Source organism: Jaculus jaculus, chromosome 14 (assembly GCF_020740685.1).
Source record: "Jaculus jaculus isolate mJacJac1 chromosome 14, mJacJac1.mat.Y.cur, whole genome shotgun sequence".
Taxonomy (NCBI): Eukaryota; Metazoa; Chordata; class Mammalia; order Rodentia; family Dipodidae; genus Jaculus; species Jaculus jaculus.
Genome location: NC_059115.1, coordinates 666064 through 690099, shown reverse-complemented (window position 1 = coordinate 690099; position 24036 = coordinate 666064). Strand labels below are relative to the sequence as shown.

Here is a 24036-nt window from a genome sequence, read left to right as displayed (position 1 = left end):
GGAGTGACTACTGCCAGGGAGAAGGTAACAGCAATGGGCAGAGATGTGAACTGAAGACACGTGGCTGCAGTGGGCAGGAGGGCTAGAGCCCAGACCCCACATCATTACAGAATGGGGAGCCAGTGCTGTGCATTCTAAGAAGGGCTAGTCAGTTTTAAGACCTTACAGAATTTACTTCTCTTCATAAAACACATGTTACTTTAAAAGCAGGCTACATGGTCTGGTTTTTTGAGACTGCATCTATGTAGTCTCAGTAGGTCACTAATTCACAATGACCCTTCTTGCTTTGCTCCCAAGTGCTCCATGGTCTTGCTCCTTTTTTTTTTGGGGGGGGGGGGGTAGGGTCTTGCTTTAACCCAGGCTGACCTGGAATTCACGACCACCGCCCAGCTTCTATGGCTGTTTTTTGTTTTTTTTGGGGGGGGGGCGTTCTCGAGGTAGGGTTTCACTGTGGTCCAGGCTGACCTGGAATTAACTATGTAGTCTCAGGGTGGCCTTGAACTCATGGCGATCCTCCTACCTCTGCCTCCCGAGTGCTGGGATTAAAGGTGTGTGCCACCACGCCCGGCTTCTATAGCCTTTATATATATATTTATATATATATAAATAATTTTACTTATCTGAGAAAAAGGGGGAGAGAGAATGGACATGCCAGGGACACTGCAAAGGAACCCCAGATGCATGTGACCCCTTGTTAATCTGGTTTATGTGGGTCCTGGAGAGTTGGACGGAGATCCTTTGGCTTTGCAGGCAAATGTTCTATGGTCTCCTTTGCTCAAAGTTGTGGTGGATGTGTAACACACACACACCTTCCTAGTGTAGGGTTATGTACCAGGGTATACAACCTCTCTGTGACTAAAAGTCTGGCTAGAGCCCAGTCTTCAGCAAGGCCTTCCACGACACCTGGCCCTCCACTCAACACCGCCAAGTCCCCACACCACCAGCACATTTTCACCTCAGGATGTGCGCACCGCAGTGCCCTCTACCTGGAACACCCGCCCTTGCTGTCAATTACCACTGCTTTACTCACTTCCTCTCCTTCAAGTCAGCTGTCTCCTCAATAAGGCTTCCTTGGATTTATCAAGGGTTATTTTTCTGCCCAGGCTGGCCCCAAGCAATCTTCTTGCCAAAACCTCCCAAATGTGGGGACTACAGGTGTTTGCCACCTGACCTCTCCTCTCTCTTTGGAGATACAGTCTCACTATTCCAGGTTGGTTGTGAACTTTTTTGTTTTTTGAGGTAGGGTCTCATTATAGCTGAGGCTGAGCTGGAATTCATTATGTCATCTCAGGGTGGTCTCAAACTCATAATCCTCCTACCTCTGCCTCCCAAGTGCTGGGATTAAAGGTGTGCACCACCACACCCGGTTTGAACTTTGAAAAAAAAAATTACTTGCAAGCAGAGAACTGGAGCCTCCAGCTGCTGCAAATGAACTCCAGATGGTGTGTGCCACTTTGTGTATCTGGTTTACATGGGTACTGGGGAATTAAACCCAGGTCACTAGGCTGAGCCCTCTCCAGCGTCTGGTTTTGAACATTTATTTTTGTGTTTTTTCGTGGTAGGGTATCACTCTAGCCCAGACTGACCTGGAATTCACTTAGTAGTCTCAAGGTGGTCTTGAACTCACAGCAATCCCCCTGCCTCTGCCTCCCAAGTGCTGGGATTAAAGGCATGTGCTACCACACTGGCTTTCCAACACTTTCTTGTGCTAGCTTTATTTCTAAGTATCTAACCTCTTTGAACCATGTCCCCCTGCCACCAGGATTACAGACATGAGCCACATGGGACAGACTTTTATTTGAGACAGGGTCTCACTAAATTCAAGCCCAGGCTGGCCTTGAATTCAGACAGGCCTCAAAACACTATCCTCTGGCCTGAGTTTCCCAAGTGCTGTGATGATAGATATGTACCCCATGCTGCCTGCTCCCTTCTTGCAGTGTCAGCACCAGGAGTATAGGGACCTTCCACTGACACTGCCTGGGGCTTTGCTTGCACAAGCTACTGGGTTTCTTGAAGGAATGAAGTTTCCTGGTGTCCTTCCAGCATGTGAGGCTGTCGAATGAAAACCCATCATACTCGTGTGGGCTCCCAGGGTATGGTTTTACCCTGGTGCTGGGATGCCATGCCCAACCTGTGTGCTGTGTTGATAACACCCCGGGGGCCAGCTGTACCTGTCGTCTTGTACCACAGACAGACAAACCCTTGCCAGAGTATGGTGCATGTCCCTGGCTGGAAACTGGTAGGTTCTACTTAAGACAGACCAGTACATTTTCAGTTGTATGCAAGATCACGACATGATGCGCAGCTCAGTGGTTAAAGGTGATTGCGTACAAAGCCTTCTGGCCTGGGTTCAATTCCCCACATAAAGCTGGACACTTGTTCATTTGCAGGGGCAAGAGTTTCTGGCATGACAATATACCCACACAGAGGCAAGAATTTTTTTTTCCCTCTGAGGTAGGGTTTCACTCTAGCTCAGGCTGACCTGAAATTACTATGTAGTCTCAGGGTGGCCTTGAATTCATGGTGATCCTCCTACCTCTGTCTCCTGGGATTAAAGGCGTGCACCACCATGCCCAGCAAAAAAAAAATTTTTTTAGTAAGTTTTAGAGAGAGAGAGAATATGAGAATGATAATGGGCGCAGCATCAGGGACTCTGCAAATGAACTCCAAATGCATGTGCCATGTCTGACTTTTTTCTTTTTTGGTTTTGAAACCTTTTTCAAAAAAATCCGATGTAAATTAAAATTAGAGCCCATGATCAATTGATCTTAGGCAAGGACCATTGTCCTGGATGATCTGAAGGGAACTGACTTACACAGATAAAAGGCAGAACTTGGGACTTTTTATAGAATACTCCTCACCATGGACAACCACCAGCCCTGTGGCCTCAAGGCAGGGCAATAAATTACCCAGGAGAGTTGCACACGCGCACACGCACACACACGCGTGTGAGTTTCCAGTTTTCCCAGTGTGGAAACTTGGGCTCCAGGTAAACAGAGGCACCCATGGCTCCAGGGGTATCACTGCAGACATGGGGTCCAGGAAAAGAAGGCTGCGGGGTGGTGACATAGGAACCAGGCACTGAAGGTATTGTTACTGGGTGGGGCAGTTTCCCCAACCAGGCTGAGTCACTTGGGCCTTCTACACTGACAGCTGGGTCTGGGCCAGGAGCCCCACCCAGCACTTGCCTAGGCCTGAGGGCCATGGCTGAGCTCCCTGAAGCCCTTGGGGAAGTGGGGTGCTAGTGCTCCCCAGGCCCCCTTCCCAAGTCCTGCTTCCCGGAGCGGAGTTCTTCCCCATAACTTATGATTCACCTCTGCTGGAGCCTTTTTCACTTCTCCTTTGGGGTTAGAAATACAGGGGCCCAGGCATCCGTTGAGCAGGGCCTCTGCACAAATTGCACAACATCATCAACACAGTTCTGCTGATGCAGGGGATGGGTGGGGGCCAAGTCGCTCCCCAGTAGGGGGTGCTGAGGTCAAGGTCTGGACCCCTGTACTTCTCCTTTCTAGGCCAAGGATCTTGGCCTTGGCTCTAAGAAATGAAGCCCCTTCCCCAAGCCCTAGTAACGGAGGCCTCTGGTTCCCTGCATACACTGTCCCAGTTTTGGAGTTGAGGGCAAAAGACAGTAAAAGGGGACTGGTAAATAGAGCCACAGACCACTGGGCAGTGTCACAGAAGAGGGTGCCAGATGGAAAAAGGAAGAGAAGTGAGAAGGGAACAGCTAAGAAATGAGCAGACACACTGGGCCATACTCAAAAGTCAAAAGGAGAAGGGCACAGCTAGAGTGACCCACCCAGGTGGCGGCAGTAGGGTCCCTGGAACAGAAGTCATCCAGTGCAAAGGCCATGCATGATAGAGACTAGGGACAGGGGTGGGTGATGGCAACAGAGGGGAATGCCAGGCTGCTTGGTGGCCTCTGCTGCCCCCTGCTGGATTCCAGCCTTGTTGCGCAGGTGAAGAAATAAGAAAATCAGCCAGCTGCTTTGCCTCAGGCAACTCTTCATTCTCCATGCCCACCCCCACCACCAGCCCCAACTCCCTGCCCAAGACCTCAGAGGCTGCCTCCAGGGCCAGTGGATGGTGTGGGTGTCTTGCCTGTGACCTTGTTGGCACACTCTAGCAGAGCGGTGTGAATGTCTTTGGCACAGGCAATCTGGGCTTTGATGACGGCCAGGTATTGCGGGTAGGGCAGGCTGTCAGGCTGCACTGCATCTGGCTTGGTGGCTGTGGGTACCAGCGTTGGAGAGTGTTTAGCACTGTCACAGCTCTGTGAAAGGCATTCATGTGCCAGACGCTATGGAAAGGGAGGCAAGGACACAGCATCAGTGTCACCCAGGCAGCTGCTACTCCCCCACCTCTACCCTCTGAGGCAGACATGGGACTCCCAAGGTCTGGGAGTCAAAGCCTGGTCTTGCCAGTCACTTGCTGGGTGACCTGGGACGTGGCTGCTCTTCTGAGACCTGATATTACACGTGTGCACAACCATGTCTAGCTCTTTCAACTCTCCTTACCTGGTAAGACGAGAACAGATGTGTGAGGCACTGATGTACCATTTTAAGTGCGAACTGATGAAGGAGTACCCAGCCTGGGCCCTGGCTTCCCTGATGGCACCCACCCCTCCTCCTCTCTGTGTAAGACAGGAGCAGCATTTGCAGCTCTTCATTCTTCCCGGGGCTGTGTCACATAGCTCCTGCCTCTGCACCGAGAGGGCCCACATCTCCTTGTCCCTAGCCTCCCAGACATTCCTGGGCTCTCCCACTCCCCCTCCAAATTGCTCCTTCTATAGTGTGCTTGTCTCAGGGCTGACCAACTCTAGAGGGAGTAGACTCCAACTCCTAGCAAAGTAGCGACATCTTGTAACAAAGTGACACTTTGTTCTGTATACCAGACTACAGCAAAACATACTGTCCTTCCCACAGTCGGACAGTGTTTGCAGAGACAGAAGAATCCCTGAGAAGAGCTGGGTGTGGTGGTAGCTTACTATAATCCTAGGACTGGAGGTCATTCTCAGCTACACAGCCAGGGCAACCTGGGCTACATGGAATGCTGTCACAAAAAGCATAAAACAGGGCTGGAGGGAAGGCTTAGCAGCTAAGGCGCTTGCCTATGAAGCCTGAGGGCCCAGTTCAACTCCCCAGTACCCTTGTAAGCCAGATGCACATGGTAGCAATGCAGCAATGCAGTGGCTAGAGGCCTTGGTATGCCTATTCTATGTATCTGCCTAGCTCTCTTTCAAATAAATAAATAAAAAGCAAACAACAAACAACAGTAGCAACAAAAACACAGCATATGTTGGGGAGATGGCTCAGTTGTTAAAAGGGCTTGCTTGGGGCTGGAGAGATGGCTTAGCAGTTAAGGCGCTTGCCTGCGAAGCCTAAAGACCCAGGTTTGATTCTCCAGATCCCACGTAAGCCAGATGTACAAGGTGGTGCATACGTCTGGAGTTTGTTTGCAGTGGCTAAAGGCCCTGGTGTGCCCATTCTCATGCTTAAATAAATAAATAAATTAATAAATTAATTAATGGTGAAGCCAGGCGTGGAGGTGCATGCCTTTAATACCAGCAGTCAGGAGACAGAGGTAGGAGAATTGCTGTGAGCTCGAGGCCACCATGTGACAACATAGTGAATTCCAGGTCAGCCTAAAACTAGAGCAAGACCCTACCTTGAAAAAAAAAAGTGCTTGCTTGCAAAGCCTTTCAGTCCAGGGTTCAATTCTGCAGCCACCCATGTAGAATCAGACAGACATTAGTTTGCAGCAACAAGAGATAGGCAAACAAATAAGCAAATATTTAAAAAAAAAATTCTAAAAGCAAAAACAACCCCACAATACAATAGGAGCTTGGAGGGCCATAATACAATAGGAGATTGGGACTTTTTGGTGGTTCAGCTGCCAGTCAATCACCGTGTTCCTTTATGTTAAACCTAATAAACTTATTTACCAAGCTGGATCTTTCAGAATCTGCACCCTCCTTATTTGGAGAGGAGGGAGTAAATAGACATTTGTTTTTCAGTCTCCTCAGGAAAGTCATACAAGATGTCCCCTTTTGGGGATGGGGAGATAGCTCAGCAGTTAAAGACACTTGCTTTCAAAGCCTGCAGTCCTGGTATTCGAATCTCCAGTACCTAGGTAAAGCCAGATTTCCATTTGTCTAGAGTTTATTTGCAGGAGCAAGAGGCCCTGACATGCTCATACTTAATCTCTCCCTCCCTCCATGTGTCTACCTCAAATATTCAAAACAAAACCAAAAAACAAAAAAGAGGCCTGGCTAAGCAGTTGAACTTCCACATGTGCTTCCTTCCTTTTCTTCAAGGTCCAGCCCTGACTACCTCCTTGAGATCCCATCTTGTCTCAGTGCCTCTTGTACAGCCCTCCCTTTCCAGCTAGAATTCAAGGTGATCTTCCTATCTCTACCACTTGAGTACTGGGATTAAAGGCATGTGTGTCACCACACCTGACCTTACCTTTTAACTTTAGACAGGGTTTCACCCAGTTGCCCATATAAGCATTAAAACTATGACTTGCTGCATGTGGTGGTACACACCTTTAATCCTATAATCTACTTCTAGCTGGAAAGGGAGGGATGCACAAGAGGCACTGAGACTGGAGGTGGGATCTCAAGGAGGCCGTCAGGGCTGGGCCCTGAGGAAAGAGGAAGGGCATGTGGAAGTTCGGCTGCTTAGCCTAGCCAGGCCACAAAACTAACAGGTCTTTGGAGGAGGCCTTTCCAGGGTGAGATTTGGGAAGCAGAGGTAGGAGTATTGCTCTGAGTTCAAGGCCAGCCTGGGCTATAGTGAGACTCACCTTGAACACCCCCCCCTCCAAAAATCCAAAACGAACTATAACCCTCCTCCTTCAGTCTCCCCAGTAGCTGGAATTCCACGTGTGGGCCACCAGGTCCATCTCCTGTTTAACTTGACAGTGAGGCCCTATCTTATAAGCACAAATTCCCAGGTGTGGTGGCACAAGCCTTTAATCCTAAGACTTGGGAGGCAGAGGTAGGAGGATCATCACGAGTTCAAGACTACCCTGAGACTACAGAGTGACTTCTAGGTCAGCCTGGGCTAGAGAAAACCTACCTCAGAAGAGAAAAAAGAAAAAAGAGCACAACTCAAGTAAAGAAAGAAGTTGTTCCACCTGGATGGAATACTACTCCTAAGAGCCTCTCAAATTCTGCCTTTCTTTCAACACCTAGTTCAAAACAATGATGAGTGAAGGGGGGAAAAATGACTACAGTACTACACCTGGAATCATGATACACACTTCTCATGCATGATTTTGAAGAGTTTCCTAAAACTCTATTTCCCAGAGAAATCAAAGGCTCTTAGGAATGCTTGCTTCAAGTCCTGCTCCTTTCCTGCCCAAAGTTCTGTGTGCCTATCTCCCTACCAATATCCTCCTGAGATTTCCTCTCTTCCTACCCCAACATCCCTTGAGCTTTCCCATCCTAGCCCTGCCTATCTGTCTGTGCCTCCTCCACAGCCCTGACTGCTCTGGTCTACTCTTATCATACCCTTGGCCACTCTGCACTGTCCTTGTTTGAAGTTATATGTCACTTCACTGAACTAGAATTTCTGTGAGAACGAGAATCAGGTACAACACAGGTGAGGCCCAGAGATAGTGGCTAATGAGCTGAATGAATTCAGGGTTTGTATCCAGGTCAATGTTAGCACTTGGGATGCAGAGGCAGAAGGATGACAAGTTTATCATACTGGTTTAAATAGCCAGTATCAGGCCAGACTAAGCTACCTGTCTTAAAACACCAACCAAAATAAATAGATAAATGGATGGGCTTTGAATATCTCTAGGAATTAGAGGGTACTATGGTCAACCACTGTTCAGAAGGCTCCTTACCAGACAAAGCTCCAGCTGGTCACAGAGTGCATAGAACTCCTCCAGGCACTTGTCAAAGCGCTGTATGGGACCATCGCTGCTCTTTCTAGGGTCAGGAAGAAAAGGCTGTCAATCAAGTCCCTGGCTGAGGAGATACAGACTGGGCTTGTAAAGAAAGGGAGTGAGCCCTGGGGAGGAGTTTCTGAGGTTGGAGCCATGTTAGGATATACTGGGGCAGTAAGAGCCACACTCACTGTCCATTGTCAATGTTAGTGTTCTGAGTCAAGTTCTGGGCTGCAACTTTCATCAAGGTCTGTTTAGAAAAAGAGGAAGCAAGAAAAATTGCAAGAGAGCAGTTAGATTTACACTCTTCCTTGTATTCCACCGTCATAGGTCTTCTCTTCACTTATAGGTAGGATTTCACTCTAGCCAAGGCTGACCTGGAATTTACTACGTAGTTTCAGTCTGGCCTTGAACTCACAGTGATCTTCCTACCTCAGCCTCCGGAGTGCTGGGATTAAAGGCATGTATTTATTTATTTATTTTGTTTTTTCAAGGTAGTGTCTTACTCTGGCTCAAGCTGACCTGAAATTCACTATGTAGTCTCAGAGTGGCCTCGAACTCATGGCTATCCCCCTACCTCTACCTCTTGATGCTGGGATCAAAGGCGTATGCCACCATGCCTGGCTTCCCCTTGTTTTTTAAAAATATGTATTTTATTTATTTGAGAGAGAGAGGAAGAGGCAGACAGAGCGGGAATGGGTGTGTGCCAGGGCCTCCAGCCACTGCAAACACCAGGCACACGCGCCACCTTGTACATCTGGCTTCCGTGGGTCTTGGGGGGGGGGAGGTCGAACCTGAGTCTTTTGGCTTTGCAGGCAAGTGCTTTAACCTCCAAGCCATCCCTCCAGCCAGCATAACCCTCCCACCCCTTGGCAACAGACTGCCAAAGCCCTCTCACTGTCAATCACCTGCAGACTCTCCTTCAGCTGCGGGATGAGCATCTTGTAGCGCTGCACAGGATCGAAGTCCTGTTGCTGCTGCTGCAAGAGCCCGCTCTGGGAAGGTCCCACCAGTTGCGTGGACGGCTGCGGCTGCTGCTGGGGACCCGGGCCACCAACCGAACCGGGACCTGACACACTACCAGCTGAGGAAGCCGCTGAAGCCTGCTGCTGGGGCGCAGCCATCTTCTTCGTCTAGAACGCCGGAAGTGCGTCACGAGCGCCCCGACCCGGTTTCTTTTCCGCTGCTTCGTTGGGCAACCTCCTAGACAAGTTAGCCAATGAAAAGAGAGGATACGCGCTACCTTCCGGCGGGAGAGGGCAAGCGTGTGTTTTTCACCAATCATAAGAGGGCCTTTGGCCTTCGCTCCGCCCCGTTCCCACAGCCAATCAGTGTGGGCTTCTGGTCGGCACTCTAGTTCCCGCAGGGCCTCGCAGCCTGAGGAGAGCCGTCGGGGGCTTTGGCGTCTTCGGCAGCGGTTGGCAGAGCCTCCGTGCGAGTGCGCGTCTGACGGTCCGGCCGTCTGTCCCGGAGTACTGTCTTCTGTGAGTCCGCCTCGTCGTAGCGCTGCCTCCGAGCCCGCGTCTCCCGGAGTCGGCACGCCCCTTCGCGTCGGCCCGCGGCGCAGCTAGGACGCCGGCGACGCGGCCGTCGCCTCGTCGCTATGGCGCCTACCATCCAAACTCAGGCCCAGCGGGAGGATGGACACAGGTAGGCGCCCCGCCATCGGGGGGAGCGAGGGCGGTGCCGTGACGTCACGACGAAGGGGCGCACTCTTTCTGGGATCCTCGACCGGTCTCCCCGGGGTCGCTCCCGCCCCCTGCCACCAGAAATAGACTCAGAGTTTAAGTGTCGCCTGCAGTGGAGCGTTTGGGTCCCCCCTTTTTTATTTGAGAGAGAGAGGAAGAGAAGGAGAGAGAATGGGCGTGTCAGGGCCTTTAGCCGCTGCATGCATACAACAGACGCATGCACCACTTCTGTGCATCTGGCTTTATGTGGGTTCTGGGGAAACGAACCTGGGTCCTTAGGTTTTGCAGGTAAGAACCTTGGCCACTCCAGCCCTGGGGGCCTCTTTCCAAAAGGATACAGTATTTGGGCCTTATTAAAACAAGACATTTCCTGCTTCTGAGGGGATTGAACACTTGGCTTCTTTCTCTAAGGCATCTTGGGGCTCCATTTAAAGCACTTGGGGTATCCCCTCCTCCCAATCCATGAAGCAGGTTAGCATTTGCCAACCCTTCTTGCACCTTCCAGAAGTTTGCAGAAGCGTCTTTCACTCTCCATTCAATCCCCATCCTCTGGTGTCTCTTCTTCCCACCAGGCCCAACTCCCACCGGACTTTGCCCGAGAGGTAAGCCCTTCCAAGGCGGGTGGGCAGCAGGGGCTTATTTTTTTATTTGTGTGTGTGATGAGGTGTGTGCATGTGCAACCACCTTTTTTTTTTGACAGGGTCTTAACTGGCCTGGAGCTTGCTGCTTGCCCATTAGGCTAGGTTGACTGGCCAATGAACTCTAAGGAACCTACTCTCTGCCTCCCCATGTGCCTGCCACCATGCTCAGCATTTAAAAAAATAAAAATTAGAAATAAGAGCCAATGGGTACACCACGGCCTCTAGCCACTGCAAATGAACTCTAGGTGTATGCCACATTGTGCTTCTGGCATATGTGGGTACTGGGGAATCAAACCTGGGTCCTTAGGCTTCACAGACAAGTGCCTAATTCTAAGCCATCTCTCCAGCCCCATGCTTACCATTTTTATGTGGCTTTTGGGGATGGAACTGGGGTTCACATGTTTGCAAAGCAAGCACTTTGTCTTTAAAAAAGAAATTATTTCAAGATTATGGGTGTGCAGGGCCTCTTGCTACTTTGTGTGTCTGGCTTTAGGTGAGTACAGGGGAATTGAACTTGGGCTTTCAGGCTTTGCAGGCAAGCATCTGTTTTGCTCCCCCCCCCCCCCCCCCAGGTAAGGTCTCCCTCTAGCTCAGGCTCCCTGGCTGACCTGGAATTTACTCTGTATTCTCAGGGTGGCCTCAAACTGGCAGTGATCCTCTTACTTCGGCCCTGAGTTCTGGGATTAGAGGCGTGCACCACTTAGTGCATCTGGCGTTAAGGGTGTACTGGCAACTTGAACTTTGGGCCATTAGACATTGCAAGCAAGCAGGCTTAACTGTTGAGCCCTCTGTCAAGTGCCCCTATTTTAAAAAATATGTTTTTCTTTAATGAGAGAATTGGTGGGCCAGAGCTTCCAGCCACTGCAGATAAATTCCAGACGCATGTGCATCTTACATGGGTTCTGGGGAATCAAACCTGAGTCCTTAAACTTCCCAGGCAAGTGCCTAAACTGCTAAACCATCTCTCCAGTCCTCACGTTGTGTTTTTAAGACAGGAGGTGCATAGCATAGGTGGGCCTGGTGCAGCAGTCTTCTCACCTGTCTTTTGAGTGCTGGTATGATAGGCTTGTGCTACCACATTTAAAAAAATCCACCAAGGCCTCTTGGTGGATTTAAAAAATTTTTTTGTTTATTTTTTATTTAAGAGTGACAGAGAAATTGGCAGAGAGAGAGAGAGAGAGAGAGAGAGAATGAGAATATGAATGAATGAATATGGGCACACAGGCAACTGCAAATGAACTCCATACCCGTGTGCCCCCTTGGGCATCTGGCTAACCTGGGTCCTGGGGAATCGAGCCTGGAACCAGGGTCCTTAGGCTTCACAGGCAAGCACTTAACCAGTAAGCCATCTCTCCAGCCCGCTTTAATGGATTTTTTAAAAAATATATTTATTTATTTTGAGTGAGAGAGGGAGAGAGGCAATCATAGAATGGGTGTGCCAAGGCCTCCAGCCACTGCAAATGAACTCCAGGCACATGTGACCCCTTGTGCATCTGGCTTATGTGGGTCCTGGGGACTAGAACCTGGATCTTTTGCCTTTGCAGGCAAATGCCCTAACTGCTAAGCCATCTTCTCCAGCCCTGTTTTTTGTTTTTAATGAGAGAATGGGCATGCCAGGGCCTCTGGTCACTTTAGTTGAACTCCAGATGCTATGTGCCACCTTCTGTGCATGCATGACCTTGTGTGTCTGGCTTGCGTGGCTTCTGGGGAGTCAAACTTGAGTCCTTAGGCTTTGTAGGCAAGTGCCTTACAAAGCCATGTGTCCAGCCCAGTTTTTTTTTTTTTTTTTTTAGGTAGGGTCTCACTAGCTCAGGCTGACCTGGAATTCACTATGTAATCTCAAGCTGTCCCTCAGCTCACAAGCAATTCCCCTACCTTTGCCTCCCGAGTGCTGGCACTAAAGCTGTGTGCTACCACACTTGGTTTCCAGTCCCCCCCCCCCCCCATGTGTACTGTGTGTGTGCATGCAGATGAGAGCACCTTCATGTGAAGGCCACAGGAGACCATCCAGTGGTCCTTCTCCAGTGAGGTTGTCAGATTCCAGAATTTGTTTTGGGAACCCTAGTAATTCTGCAGTCTCTGCTCCCCACAGGGTTGGGGCCACAGATATGTGTGGTCATGCCCAGCTGTTTACGTGGGTGTTGGAGAATTGAACTCAGGTAGTCTCAGGCTCTCATGGTTGTACAAAGTATTCTTACCTGTTGAGCCATCTCTTCTGCCTGAGGCTTTTTTTTTTTTTTTTTTTTTTAAGGCAGGGTCTCTGTTATAGCCTAGGCTGGCTTTGGCCTCCTGAGTGCTGATATTAAAGGTGTATGCCATCACTAGGCCCGAGGCCTAGTATTGAGCCACTGCTTTTCTAGGTCTGGAGTGGTCTGCCGAGTCAAGTACTGCAATAGCCTCCCTGACATCCCATTTGACCCCAAGTTCATCACCTACCCCTTCGACCAGAACAGGTGAGAGTAAGCCCAGGGATGGAGAAACTACTAAGAAACAAAAGTTCCTTGAAGGCAAGGACTGCTTGTCTAGTACAATGCTCCTTCCTCATGCCCAGCCCAGTACCTGCCAGCACATGATAGGTAATGAATCCTAATAGATCGACAAGCAGTAGCCAACTGGAACACTGGGGATATTCTGCGTTCCCTTCCATAGAAGCTTAGCTTCTGGGAAGGGGAATGGGATGGGTGTGAAGCTGGATCTGATCTCGAAACCACAGTGGACATGTTTCTCCATCAGGTTTGTGCAGTACAAAGCAACTTCCTTGGAGAAACAGCACAAACATGACCTCCTGACTGAGCCAGACCTGGGGGTCACCATCGACCTCATCAACCCTGACACCTACCGAATTGATCCTAATGGTGTGTGGGGAGACTGGGAGGGTCTGCTTTAGATCAGCAAAGGCCAGGCTTAGGCCACCCCTCATGGTTCTCCTGACTCTTGCTCCCTAGTTCTCTTGGATCCAGCAGATGAAAAGCTTTTGGAAGAGGAGATTCAGGCCCCTACCAGCTCGAAGAGGTGAGAGGGTGCCATGTAGGTGCTGGGGATGGCCTCTATAAGCAGGAGTACCTTGCATTGGGTCTTGAAGGTGTCTTGGGTTCCCACTCTAGATCCCAGCAGCACGCCAAAGTAGTGCCATGGATGCGGAAGACAGAGTACATTTCCACCGAGTTCAACCGTTACGGTATCTCCAATGAGAAGCCAGAGGTCAAGTAAGTAGAAGGTGGGTGGGTGAGTGTGTTTGGTGGGGGAGGGGGATGGGAGACAAACTGGAGACTTAAGAGATGTCCAGTGGTCCATGCAGGCCTTCTCTTCATTTGTAGGATTGGAGTTTCTGTGAAGCAGCAGTTCACAGAGGAAGAGATATACAAGGATAGAGACAGCCAGATCACAGCTATTGAGAAGACTTTTGAGGATGCCCAGAAATCGGTAATTGGGGAACTGGGATGGAGCGAGGCAATGGTGTGGCTTGATCTCTTTATTTCCTCATTTGTTTTGCTCTACCAGATCTCCCAGCATTACAGCAAGCCTCGAGTGACACCGGTAGAGGTCATGCCTGTTTTCCCAGACTTTAAGGTCAGGCTTAGTGTGGGAGGTGGAAGGGATATCCTCCTGTGCTTGCTCAAACCAGACTAACTTTAATCCCTCCCCCCAGATGTGGATCAACCCATGTGCACAGGTCATCTTTGACTCTGACCCAGCCCCCAAGGACACAAGTGGGGCAGCTGCATTAGAGATGATGTCTCAGGCCATGATCAGGTCAGAGGTCCTGCTGCCCACTTTGGCTTGGTCCTCCTTGGCAACCCTTTCTCCCCCTGTTGTTTTGGGGATAGGGTTTCACTCTGTAGCCTAGGCTTTGAACTTCTGGGGCAGTCTTCCCACCTCAGTCTCTGGAGTGTTGGGATTACAGGCATATGTCACCACATGCAGTTTTGTTGCTCCTTTGTCTTTACCTTCGTGAGGGGCCCTTGTATTGCTCATCCATATAGTCTGAGATGTGGTCTCTGAGCCTAAAGCCGCCATTTATGCAAGCCCAGCAAGTTTTCCTGGTTTCTGAGCTCCAGAGAACTGCTGTTGCAGTAATGTGAAGCCATGCCCAGTTGTTCATGTGGTTGGAGGTTCAAACTCAGAAAGAATTAGGCCTTATCCTGGCAAAGCAAACACTCTAACTTGCTGAACTATCTCCCCAGCCCCTACCCTCACCTTTCACTTTTCCTTTTCTCTCTACCCAGAGGCATGATGGATGAGGAAGGGAACCAGTTCGTAGCTTATTTTCTGCCTGTGGAAGAGACACTGAAGAAACGAAAGCGGGACCAGGAGGAGGAGATGGACTATGCACCAGATGATGTGTACATGTGTTGGGGTTAAGTTTGGGGGATTGAGAAGTGTCATTTTCTCAGAGACAAATGGGCTGACTTTGCCTCATCCTTAGGTATGACTACAAGATTGCAAGAGAGTACAACTGGAATGTGAAGAACAAGGCTAGCAAGGGCTACGAGGAGAACTACTTCTTTATCTTCCGAGAGGGTGATGGAGTTTACTACAATGAGCTGGAGACGAGGTACTCAGCTTTCTCCTCTTTCATTAGCCTGGCTCTGTTCTTAAGAGCCTGGGCATACAAGAGCCACTTTGGTCATTTGTACCTTGGGATTAACCATGTGTGATTGTAAGAGGGAGATCAGCAGAAGGAACCTGTTCATGCACCTGGACTGGACCTGTCTCTATTACCTTCAGAAAGTCTTCTGGTGATGCAGTATATAAACTCAGCCTTCCCCTGATACTAGTAATACATATGGAGGTAAAGAGCCAGAGTATTACATGATACATAAAATTATGAAGGGTATTCCATGTATGGCAGTATTGGGTATGGTCTTGTATATGCTAGGCAAGTGCTCTACCACCAAACTACATTTCAAGTGGCAGCATTTTCTTATTTTATTTTTTTTTGAGATAGGGGCTCACTCTAGCCCAGGCTGACCTGGCATTCACTTTGTAGTCTTAGGGTGCCCTTGAACTCATGGCACTTTCTAAGTCCCAAATGCTGCGATTAAAGGTGTGCACCATTATGCCCCGCCGTAGCATGTTTTAAATGAAACATGAGGCACAAAGCATGCCTCCAGAATTACTTTCTAAGGGTTGAAAGCTAACTTGTTGTGCTGGTGCCCTTAGTAAGAGTTGGGGAAGCAAGACTTGAGTTTTTCTAACGCTTGCAAGGTCTGATCTTATAGCCAGGCTGGAAATGTGAAGAAATGGCAGAGCATCATATCTCAGTTTTAGTTCCTATTATTCACAAGCCAGAAATACAAGATTTGCCATTTCTTTGTTTCTAAGTATTGGTAAATTCATCATACAGATATGAATATCCCATAAGTAACATCTCAGAGATACATATTTCCTTTGCATGCTCTGGGCTAAGCATGGATGGAGAACCAAGTGTGAGGTAAGACTGCTCCCTGCTGGGGTTAACTGTATCTTCCCCCTACAACTGTCCACTGCAGAGTCCGTCTTAGTAAGCGCCGGGCCAAGGCTGGGGTTCAGTCGGGTACCAATGCCCTGCTTGTGGTCAAACACCGGGATATGAACGAGAAGGAATTAGAAGCCCAGGTAAAACAAGCTTCACTGGCCCAGGACACCCAAAAGGAGGCTAGCAATGGGTGAGGAGTGGCCAGACAGAACACTCTCTTGTTCCTCTTCCCAATCTTGATGCTTCTAGGAGGCACGGAAGGCTCAGCTGGAAAACCATGAACCGGAGGAGGAAGAAGAGGAAGAGATGGAGGCGGAAGAGAAAGAAGCTGGGGGATCAGGTAAAGAGGAAGAGGTCACAGCCTGGGAGCCCTGGGAGGCCCGGAAACTGGGTCTTACCCTCTTCCTACTCCCTCACAGATGAAGAGCAGAAGGGCAGCAGCAGTGAGAAGGAGGGCAGTGAGGATGAACACTCCGGCAGCGAGAGTGAACAGGAGGAGGGTGACAGAGAAGAGGCAAGTGACAAGAGTGGCAGTGGCGAGGATGAAAGCAGTGAGGATGAAGCCCGTGCAGCTCGGGACAAAGAGGAGATCTTTGGTAGTGATGCAGATTCTGAAGATGATGTGGACTCCGATGATGAGGACAGAGGGGGGGCCCACGGGGGCAGTGACAATGACTCGGACAGTGGCAGCGATGGGGGTGGTCAGAGGAGCCGCAGCCAGAGCAGGAGCCGGAGTCGTAGCCGCAGTGCCAGCCCTTTCCCCAGTGGCAGTGAGCACTCTGCCCAGGACGATGGCAGTGAGGCTGCAGCTTCAGATTCCAGCGAGGCTGACAGTGACAGTGACTGAACATGAGGGTCTTCCAAGGAGACCAGAGCAGACACCATTCTTAGAACAGGAAAGCATTTTTCTTGTGGTCTGTTTTGTGAGCCCTCCTTTGTGCACCTGACCCCTCAACCATTGTTAATAAAGCCAACCTATTGATTTTCCCTTCCTAGAGCCTCTGGTCTTGTTCACTGCCCCCCCTCCCCCCAAGCTTCCCAGGAAATGCAGCATAACAACTGGTTAGAATCTTTTTTTTTTTTTTTTCCAAAATAAGCCCAGACCATTAAACAATTGAAACTCCAACAAATAAGTCTTCTCCAACAGCGAGAAAAACTGTACAGTTACTCAAAGCTGATTCTGCCAGTGGGGCTGGGGACAGAAATGGGTGGGGAAGGTGAAATCATGGAGGGAGGTAGGGTAGGGTAGGAGGATCAGGGGTCCTGCCTGTCAGAGTGGGGCCGCCTGCGTCCCACACTCTGCTGTCAGGTGGGGAGCAGCTCTCGCCTCCCCTTTTGGGGAGGGTGTCCCTTACCACCTTCCAGTGCCAGGCAGGGTCAGTTACCCTGATGGATAGTGAACAAGACTGGACCGGCTGGGGAGGGGTGAAGGTCCCATTAAGAGGGACACCCTGCTGATTCCAAGCAGGTGGCCTTCCACCCCACTTCCCACTAGTGGGAGTGGCCGGAGAAGCCCTGGAGCTTGAGGGGGATGAGCAAAGGCACAGAAACCTGGAGGGCCGGGGTGGGGACTTGCATAGGTTGATGAGTGTGCAAGAGGTACATAAATACACCTGACACCCCGCCCAGCCCGGCACTGGGAGAGGAGGTGGGGACCAGAGGCAGGTCCCCAGGGCCACTCTACCCCCTGGCTTCTTCACCCACCCTGGGCTCAGAGCGGGGGAGGTCCACAGACCAGGAGGCAGGGGCAAGGTCTGGGGAATGGGCTTGAAAGTACAGGGAGGGCGGTGGTTTTCAATTTTTTTTTTTGGTTTTTTGTTTTTTCCCAACATTTTGTATCTTTAATAACATACACAATGGTTACCAGCCATATTCATAACAAAAGTTATTCATAAAATGTATCTAAAAATAACATTTTTTTTTCCTTTTCGGTGTGAAAAGCTTGAGAATGTCCCAGTGAGAGGGTGGGTTGAGGAGGAAAGAAGAGGTTGGAATAGGGGGCCCTGGCTTCCCCAGTTTGAACCCCCAAATCCCATCCCTCCACCTGGGCCCCAGCACAAGCCCTCATCAGGAACAGACCAGGGGCTTTGTGACATGGGCTGGGACGCACCTCTGAGTTATGACATAGTGTTCCACTTATATGAGGTCATGACAATGGGGAGTGGGAAAAGTTGAAAGAAAGAGGGGGTGTGAAAAAAAACAAAAACCAGACAATCCCCTTTCCCAAATTCCTAGCCCCCAAGTCTTTTGCCAACAGACCTAGGGAGTGGAGAAGGGTGTGTCGGTGGGGGAAGAGGACGTTAAGGCAACAGACTTCCTGACCTCACCGCTGCCCTGGCTGCCCACCTTCAACCTCTGCATCTGGGAGCCCAGGCTAGGGGGATAGGGAAGGGTAGTGGGATGTGGAGGAGGGGGCTCTGCCCTCTCATAAAACTCAGGTTTCCCCTGCCACTTTCCAGCTCAGAGAGAGGCCTGGGGATTCTAAAAATGACAGGGAATGATCAGAGAGAAAACCGTTAAGAACTATATAAATATGTATCTTAAATAGGCCTAAGAAATTAATTGTTGAGAACCTCTGATAAACAGGGCAAGAGGAAGGGGAGAAAGGTGGCACCTGTCCTGGGGAACAATGAGGGGTGTTGTGGGGTGGAGGGAAGGAGAGAGCTCCTCTCCAGTGACATCCTGGCAAGCAGGCTGTCCACAGTGGTCCCCATCCCACTGAATTTCTGAGCAGGCTGCACAAGGTAGCAGTCAGTTTATCTCTGGAGGAGTCTGCTCCCTTGGGAGGGGCAGGTGTCAGTGGTACTGGAGGAGGCAGCAGGTGTGGGATAGGTAGGTGGGGGATGTGGGAGGTAAGGGGCAGGTGATCTGGCTGGTCCTTGCCCCTTTTATCCTGGCTGCCCCCTCTATTGTCTCCCGGGCATCAGCTGAGATCCCTCAACAGGCCTGGGAGTGAGCAAGGCATGTGCCAATGTTAAACAAAAGTTAAGAGGGTGAAAGAGTAGAAAAATATTAGAATGTATAGCTGCGCCAGCCCACCCTCTCGCTGCTGAGAAGCCTGTTGGGGGTTGGCCCCGCCCGCCGCCCGGGGGGGGGGGGGAGCCTATGGGTGCGCTGGGCTGTGGGTCCTGTCAGATGGTGGAGGTTTTGTCTGTCCCATCTGTGATAAGAAAGGGAGGAAGGGAGGAGGATCAGGAGCTGCTGGGAGGCCCAGGGAAAGGCATTCACGTAGCCTGTCACCCCAAGTGGGCCCTCCCTGGAGTTTAGCCTCCCCTTGGGGCCCTCAGGATGGCTCCGAGTTCAGAGGTTCAGAGGTGGAGATGCTGGGTAGGTGGGAGCTGGGTCAGGGAAAGAGAAAATGCTCACCACCCAAGGCGTGTTCTGTCATGCTCAGACACAGAGATTCCAGGGTGGGATTGATCTCCAGGTCAGACCCAGGAACCGGGCAGTCTGGGTGGGAAAGAGGAAAATGGTGGCAGTGAGGGGAGGACCAACCCGACTGGGCCCAGGGCAGGGACAGGCCAAAGGCTGCTGGCATGAGGTGGGGGGCCAAGAGATAAACATCAGAGCTCGGGAGGCATTCACACACATAGGTGGAGAGCATGGCTGGACAAAGACACAATAGAGTGATCAATAGGTCTGGAGGTATCACAAAGCAGGTTGGAAGACAACATCCAAGGCAGAGGTTTGGCAATGAGGAAAATAGACTTGCAGACAGAGGAAGCGATGTGAAGCCAAGGGAACATTCCTGGAGGCCACACACAGGCTGTGACTATTTTGGGTATGGACTGCAAGTTGCCTTGGGCACTCTGGGCACCTATCCCAGACATTGGGCAGCCCCGTGCTGACTGATGACCCACTCTTCTCTGTTTGGTGGAAAAGCTAAGTTAAAGTCCTTCCTGTCTGCACTTGGACTCACTCTTCTAGTCAAGATGCAATCTAGGCAGCTTGAGCAGGTGGTGTAAAGTGGGACAGCAGCCATGGCACCTGTCCTCAAAGCACTTCTCAAAGGACCTCCCATTCAGCACCTGGCAGACAACCCAGGTCCCTGGCAGACCTGCCTCTGTCACACACTGCATAGCTCATCAATGCTTCAGGAGGACATCAAGCTTCTGATCTGGACTCCTAGGACCTGACTTCCATCTTGAGCCTCACCTCTTACCACTAGCTGTCTAAACCTTGAGCTCGGTCCTAGCAGACCCTTTTCTTTTTTAGTTTGTTTTTTGAGTGAGGTAGGGTCTCACTTTAGCTCAGCTTGACTTGGAAATCTCTCTGTAGCCCAATGCTGGCCTCAAATTTAAGGCAACTCTATCTCTGTCTCACAAGTGCTAGGATTAAAGGTGTGTGCGACCACGCCTGGCTTTTTTAAAAAATTATTTTTGCACATGTGTGGGCATGTCAGGGTCTGTTGTCACTGCAAATGAATGCCTGTCTGACTTTATGTGGGTGCTGGGGAATTGAACATGGGCTAGCTGTCTTTGCAAGTAAGCACCTTTAGCTGCTGAGCCATCTCTTCAGTGGTTAAGGTAGTACTTGCCTGCAAAACCTAATGACCCGGGTTCAGATCCCCAGTATACATGTAAAGCCACATGCACAAAGTGGCACATGCATCTGGAGCTCATTTTCAGTGGCTAGAGGTCCTAGCACACCTATTCTCTCTCTGCTTGCAAATAAATAAATAAAATGTTAAAAAATATATGTGTGTGCATGCATTTTGATCTTGAATAGATTTCCTCTTTGTATTAGACTGGTGATTGGGGAGGGAGAACAGCTTTGGTGCCTTCCCATGGGCAGCTGGGAGGGTTCAGACAGGTAGGAAGGCTGTCTGACAATGCCTAGCCCATAGAACACCAGTGAAAATGGTTCTTAGCTTTGGCTCCTATAGTTCATTCTTCTACTTGCTTAACATCATCTACAGATGCCTACTGTGTACTAAATCCTGTCCTAGGATGAACACAACAGATGGAGACCCCTTGGCTCCACTGATGGCAGTCCATATTATCTCAAAAATTCAGAATCCCCACTGACTGGGAAATTTATGTGAATCTAAGAACTCCCTAGGAGGGCCCACTGAAGGCCAGTCTGCTGTCAGATGCCCAGCTCAGCATGCAGCAGTGGGCCTGGCTAGGAAGGATAGAGGAGCCACTCCTTGTCCAGTGAAGCAGGGGCCCAATTTTGGCACATCTCTGATCTACCTCATCCACTTGGCCCTCCTGACCGCTGATGTCCAAGCTGGCCTGTAAGCAGAGGTGAAAGAGCCTCCCATCTTCAATATCCTTTATAGCAGAACATCATCTATGAGGTGGTTCTAGTAGCCATCAGCTTTTGAAAGAGCACACAGCTGGGCTGATGAGCTGCTATTACCTCTATGGAAACCTCACACTGACCTCTTATCCTCAACCCCTTCTTTAAACTGAGTTTTCAGCAAGCCTATAAAGGAACAGTGATAGATCAACATGGACACTGAAATCACTGCATAGAGAGAGAAAGATGTGTAGGTGGAGGGAAGGGGTAAGAGAAGATGCTCTGGAGATAGGGTGAAGGCAAGACCTAACACAAAATGGCAACAGAAGGAAAAAACCCTTGACAAGGTGGGAAGACAAATACAGAGTAGTGAGAAGTCTGGGTAGAGTAGTTCACGCATCGAGAGGGGGTATTAAACATGAGACCCAGGTGAAGGGAGAAAGTTCAGAGGAGGAGGTTGGCCAGGCTGAATCCCAAGAATAAGGGACCTCACCTGGAGGGAACATAAGAATGGCCTGGGGTGATGAGTGGACTGGGAGCGAGTGGGTGCGCTGCACAGAGCTGCGGCTCTGGCTGGGCATGCTGTTGCTGCCTCCAGGGTTGGCAAACCACAGGTTCTGCATAGGACATGGGGAGAGAGAAAGTAGGGGGTGAGTGGGAAAGCGGCCTAGACCCAGGTGCTGACACAGACACACATTCTTAGGTACTGCTGCCACCCTAACCCAGAAGTGCCAGGACTTCTGCCTCCAGCCAGCTCACCTGTCGGCCCTGGCCCCCAAGGCTGGGGCTGGTGAGGGCATGTCGAGGGGAGACACCCCCAATGCCCGAGGGGCTCAGGAGGCCCATCCTGCCAGGTGGGAGGGCCCGAGGAGGCATTGGGAATTGCCGCTGGGTCCGCCGGGCCACCCCCATCCCCACAGAACCAGCTATGGGGAGCGAGTTGGAGCCAAATGCCCAGCTGTGAGAGAGCAGAAGGCAGAGTGTTAGCTTTATCAGATGGGGGCCACCCCTTTCATTACAATCCCAGTGGGTAGGAGGAAAACATTAATATGCCCTGAACAAGAACTCCCTGACTATGTCCCTGCATGCCACACTTCTGTCACCTCCTGAACCAAGGATACCCCCAGGATGGATATGGGGAGTATGTACAGGTTTCCTCACTGTCCCCTAATAGCAAGTCTCTCAACTTCCACTCTTAAATGAAGAGATTTGTTTGGTGTGGGAAAGACCTTTGAAGGCTTTTGCATACAGGTAGGGAGATAGGTACAGAAAAGAACTTGCACTGGGCATGGTGGTGCACGCCTTTAATCCCAGCACTTGGAGGCAGAGGTAGGAGGATTGCCATGAGGTTGAGGCCACCCTGAGACTCCATTAATTTAATTAAGTTAATCCCAGGTCAGCCTGGGCCAGAGTGAGACCTTAGCTCAAAAACCAAAACAAAACAACAGAACTTGCTTTGCAGACATGAACTGAGTTTGTGGCCAGGTCACTATCCTATTCTTTCTTTTCCAGTGGTGTTTGGGATAGAAGCTATGGCCTTAGGCTCTCTACCTATCACCAAGCTATGACTCAGGTCTTGCACACTTTTCTAAAGGTAACAACACCCCGAAATTCTTCTAAGAAGGTCTTCACTAGACGATGAGAAAACCACGGATCCAGGGAAGGCGCACACCTACCCCTTCTGCTGCCGGTAGTTCTGCATGTCCAGTGCAGCTTTGCGTGGGAATGTCCGGAGGAGCTTCAGCACTTGCTGCTTCCAGGACAGCAGTCGCTTCTTCTGCGTCTCTGTGAAAGCCTAGAATGGAGGGAGCAGGAAGGAGTGCTTCTTTCAGATCTGCCATCCACTCACAGCCTGCCTGCTCTGTGTTAGGAAATGCTGGACACAAGAGGGGGCTGTGCTCATAGTTAGCTGGGGAGACATATATACAATGATGGTTGGGCATGGTCAACTCTCCTTGTGAAAGTAAGGAGTCAGAGGCACAGAAGCCTGAACTAGAAAGAGCAGTTGGTGGGGTAGGAGGGGCTGTTCCACATAGAGAGTGTACAAGGGCTCTGGGAAGACGCCTTTGAAGCCAGTGCTGGAGAGGTGGGCAAGTGCCAGGCCTCTTCCTGAGGCCCTAGTTCACTGTAGGTCCCAAGAGGGTTGGGACGGCCCTTCCTGCTTGGGAACTCTAGTGAATGCCTTACCTCATGAGTCAGGCACTTTTCGATGAGCTGGAGGTAACTGGTGATGTTCTCCTCATCTGGTCTGGACACCAGCAACTGGGTGCACACTGGGGAACACAGGAAAGGACAAGAAATTAGCTTCCAGCATGCAGTCTGCCATGCCGCAGCCTTTCCAGTCCCAGCCAGCTGATGCAGGAGGAGGGACAGAAAACTCAGGCTTGGATGAGTCTCAATTATGTATGTGCTCAGCACAGGAGATGGGCTTTGAGGGCAAGGGCTGTCACCACCAACTCAACAGGCCTGAGCCTGAGAGGAGGATCCTTGTCATCCTCAGTCAGAGGCTCCAGGGAACTTAAACTTGATCCCTGGTGCCTGAGTTTCACCAGCTTTCTGCTTCATCATACCTTTGCCCATCACCCGCGTAAACTGGCTGGGGATGTCTCCATCGGCGACGGGAGCTGGGGCTGGCTCACTGCCATCAGAAGCTGCTGGAGCTGGTGGGAGAGGATAGTTCTCTGGAGCTGGAGGGTCCTTGGTCTCAGTGCCCTTGTCTGTGCTGGAGTGGGTGAGGGGTGGCTCAGCACCTGGCAGCAGTGGCTCTCCACGACCCCCATCCTTGGTGGTAGGGGTGGCAGCGGTAGTGACCACAGTGGCCTGAAGAACACTGTAGGCCTTGATGGGGGTGATGATGATCTGCTGCAGCTCCTGCAGAGCGTTCCTCAGATTCCCACCTTCCAGCACATCCTGTGGGGAGAGTATGGCCAGAGTCAGAGGCAGACTCCACTTAAGGCACAGAGGACATACACAGGTGTGGTCAGACAGGGCTTGGAGAACACTGCATGGCCCTCTGGGTTCCAGAACATAAGAGTGGGCAGGCGGCAAGAGTGCTTGCAGCCTGCATGAAGACAGGTACATACTGTGCACACACATTCCCTCTTCCCCT

General features: G+C 50.6%; 3 protein-coding genes across 6 annotated transcripts in view; 1 reads left to right on the top strand and 2 right to left on the bottom strand.

The window, feature by feature from the left end:
- Positions 1 to 3985: 3985 nt before the first annotated feature.
- Positions 3986 to 9061, bottom strand: Med29 (mediator complex subunit 29). The gene is made up of 4 exons (XM_004670422.2): positions 8805 to 9061; positions 8088 to 8146; positions 7855 to 7939; positions 3986 to 4297 (listed from the first exon to the last, which is right to left on the bottom strand). Exons 1-4 carry the CDS (start codon positions 9018 to 9020, stop codon positions 4055 to 4057), a joined length of 603 nt encoding a protein of 200 aa, XP_004670479.1. The 5' UTR covers positions 9021 to 9061; the 3' UTR covers positions 3986 to 4054.
- Positions 9062 to 9253: 192 nt separating this feature from the next.
- Positions 9254 to 16675, top strand: Paf1 (PAF1 homolog, Paf1/RNA polymerase II complex component). 2 transcript variants are annotated; one of them, XM_004670424.3, is made up of 14 exons: positions 9254 to 9546; positions 10157 to 10186; positions 12586 to 12678; positions 12959 to 13080; positions 13171 to 13237; positions 13330 to 13431; positions 13543 to 13648; positions 13727 to 13795; positions 13875 to 13978; positions 14452 to 14568; positions 14652 to 14780; positions 15718 to 15823; positions 15933 to 16023; positions 16103 to 16675. In XM_004670424.3, the coding sequence occupies exons 1-14, from the start codon at positions 9500 to 9502 to the stop codon at positions 16528 to 16530; spliced, it is 1611 nt and encodes a 536-aa protein (XP_004670481.1). In that variant the 5' UTR covers positions 9254 to 9499; the 3' UTR covers positions 16531 to 16675. The 2 variants fall into 2 exon arrangements, with proteins under 2 accessions (XP_004670481.1, XP_044989914.1); XM_045133979.1 differs by lacking the exon at positions 9254 to 9546 and adding an exon at positions 9770 to 9872 and having other exon boundaries at positions 10090 to 10186.
- Samd4b (sterile alpha motif domain containing 4B) overlaps positions 15477 to 24036 on the bottom strand; it is a 54615-nt gene continuing 46055 nt past the window's right edge. For 2 of the 3 annotated variants that reach the window (XM_045133976.1, XM_045133977.1), the window contains exons 7-13: positions 23498 to 23837; positions 23115 to 23200; positions 22604 to 22722; positions 21687 to 21885; positions 21421 to 21544; positions 19050 to 19133; positions 15477 to 18843 (exon numbers count right to left, since the gene is read on the bottom strand). In XM_045133976.1, the coding sequence (XP_044989911.1) occupies positions 18815 to 18843; positions 19050 to 19133; positions 21421 to 21544; positions 21687 to 21885; positions 22604 to 22722; positions 23115 to 23200; positions 23498 to 23837 (981 nt within the window). In that variant the 3' untranslated portion in view covers positions 15477 to 18814. The remainder of the gene's footprint in view (positions 18844 to 19049; positions 19134 to 21420; positions 21545 to 21686; positions 21886 to 22603; positions 22723 to 23114; positions 23201 to 23497; positions 23838 to 24036) is intronic. The other variant, XM_045133978.1, reaches the window with a different exon arrangement.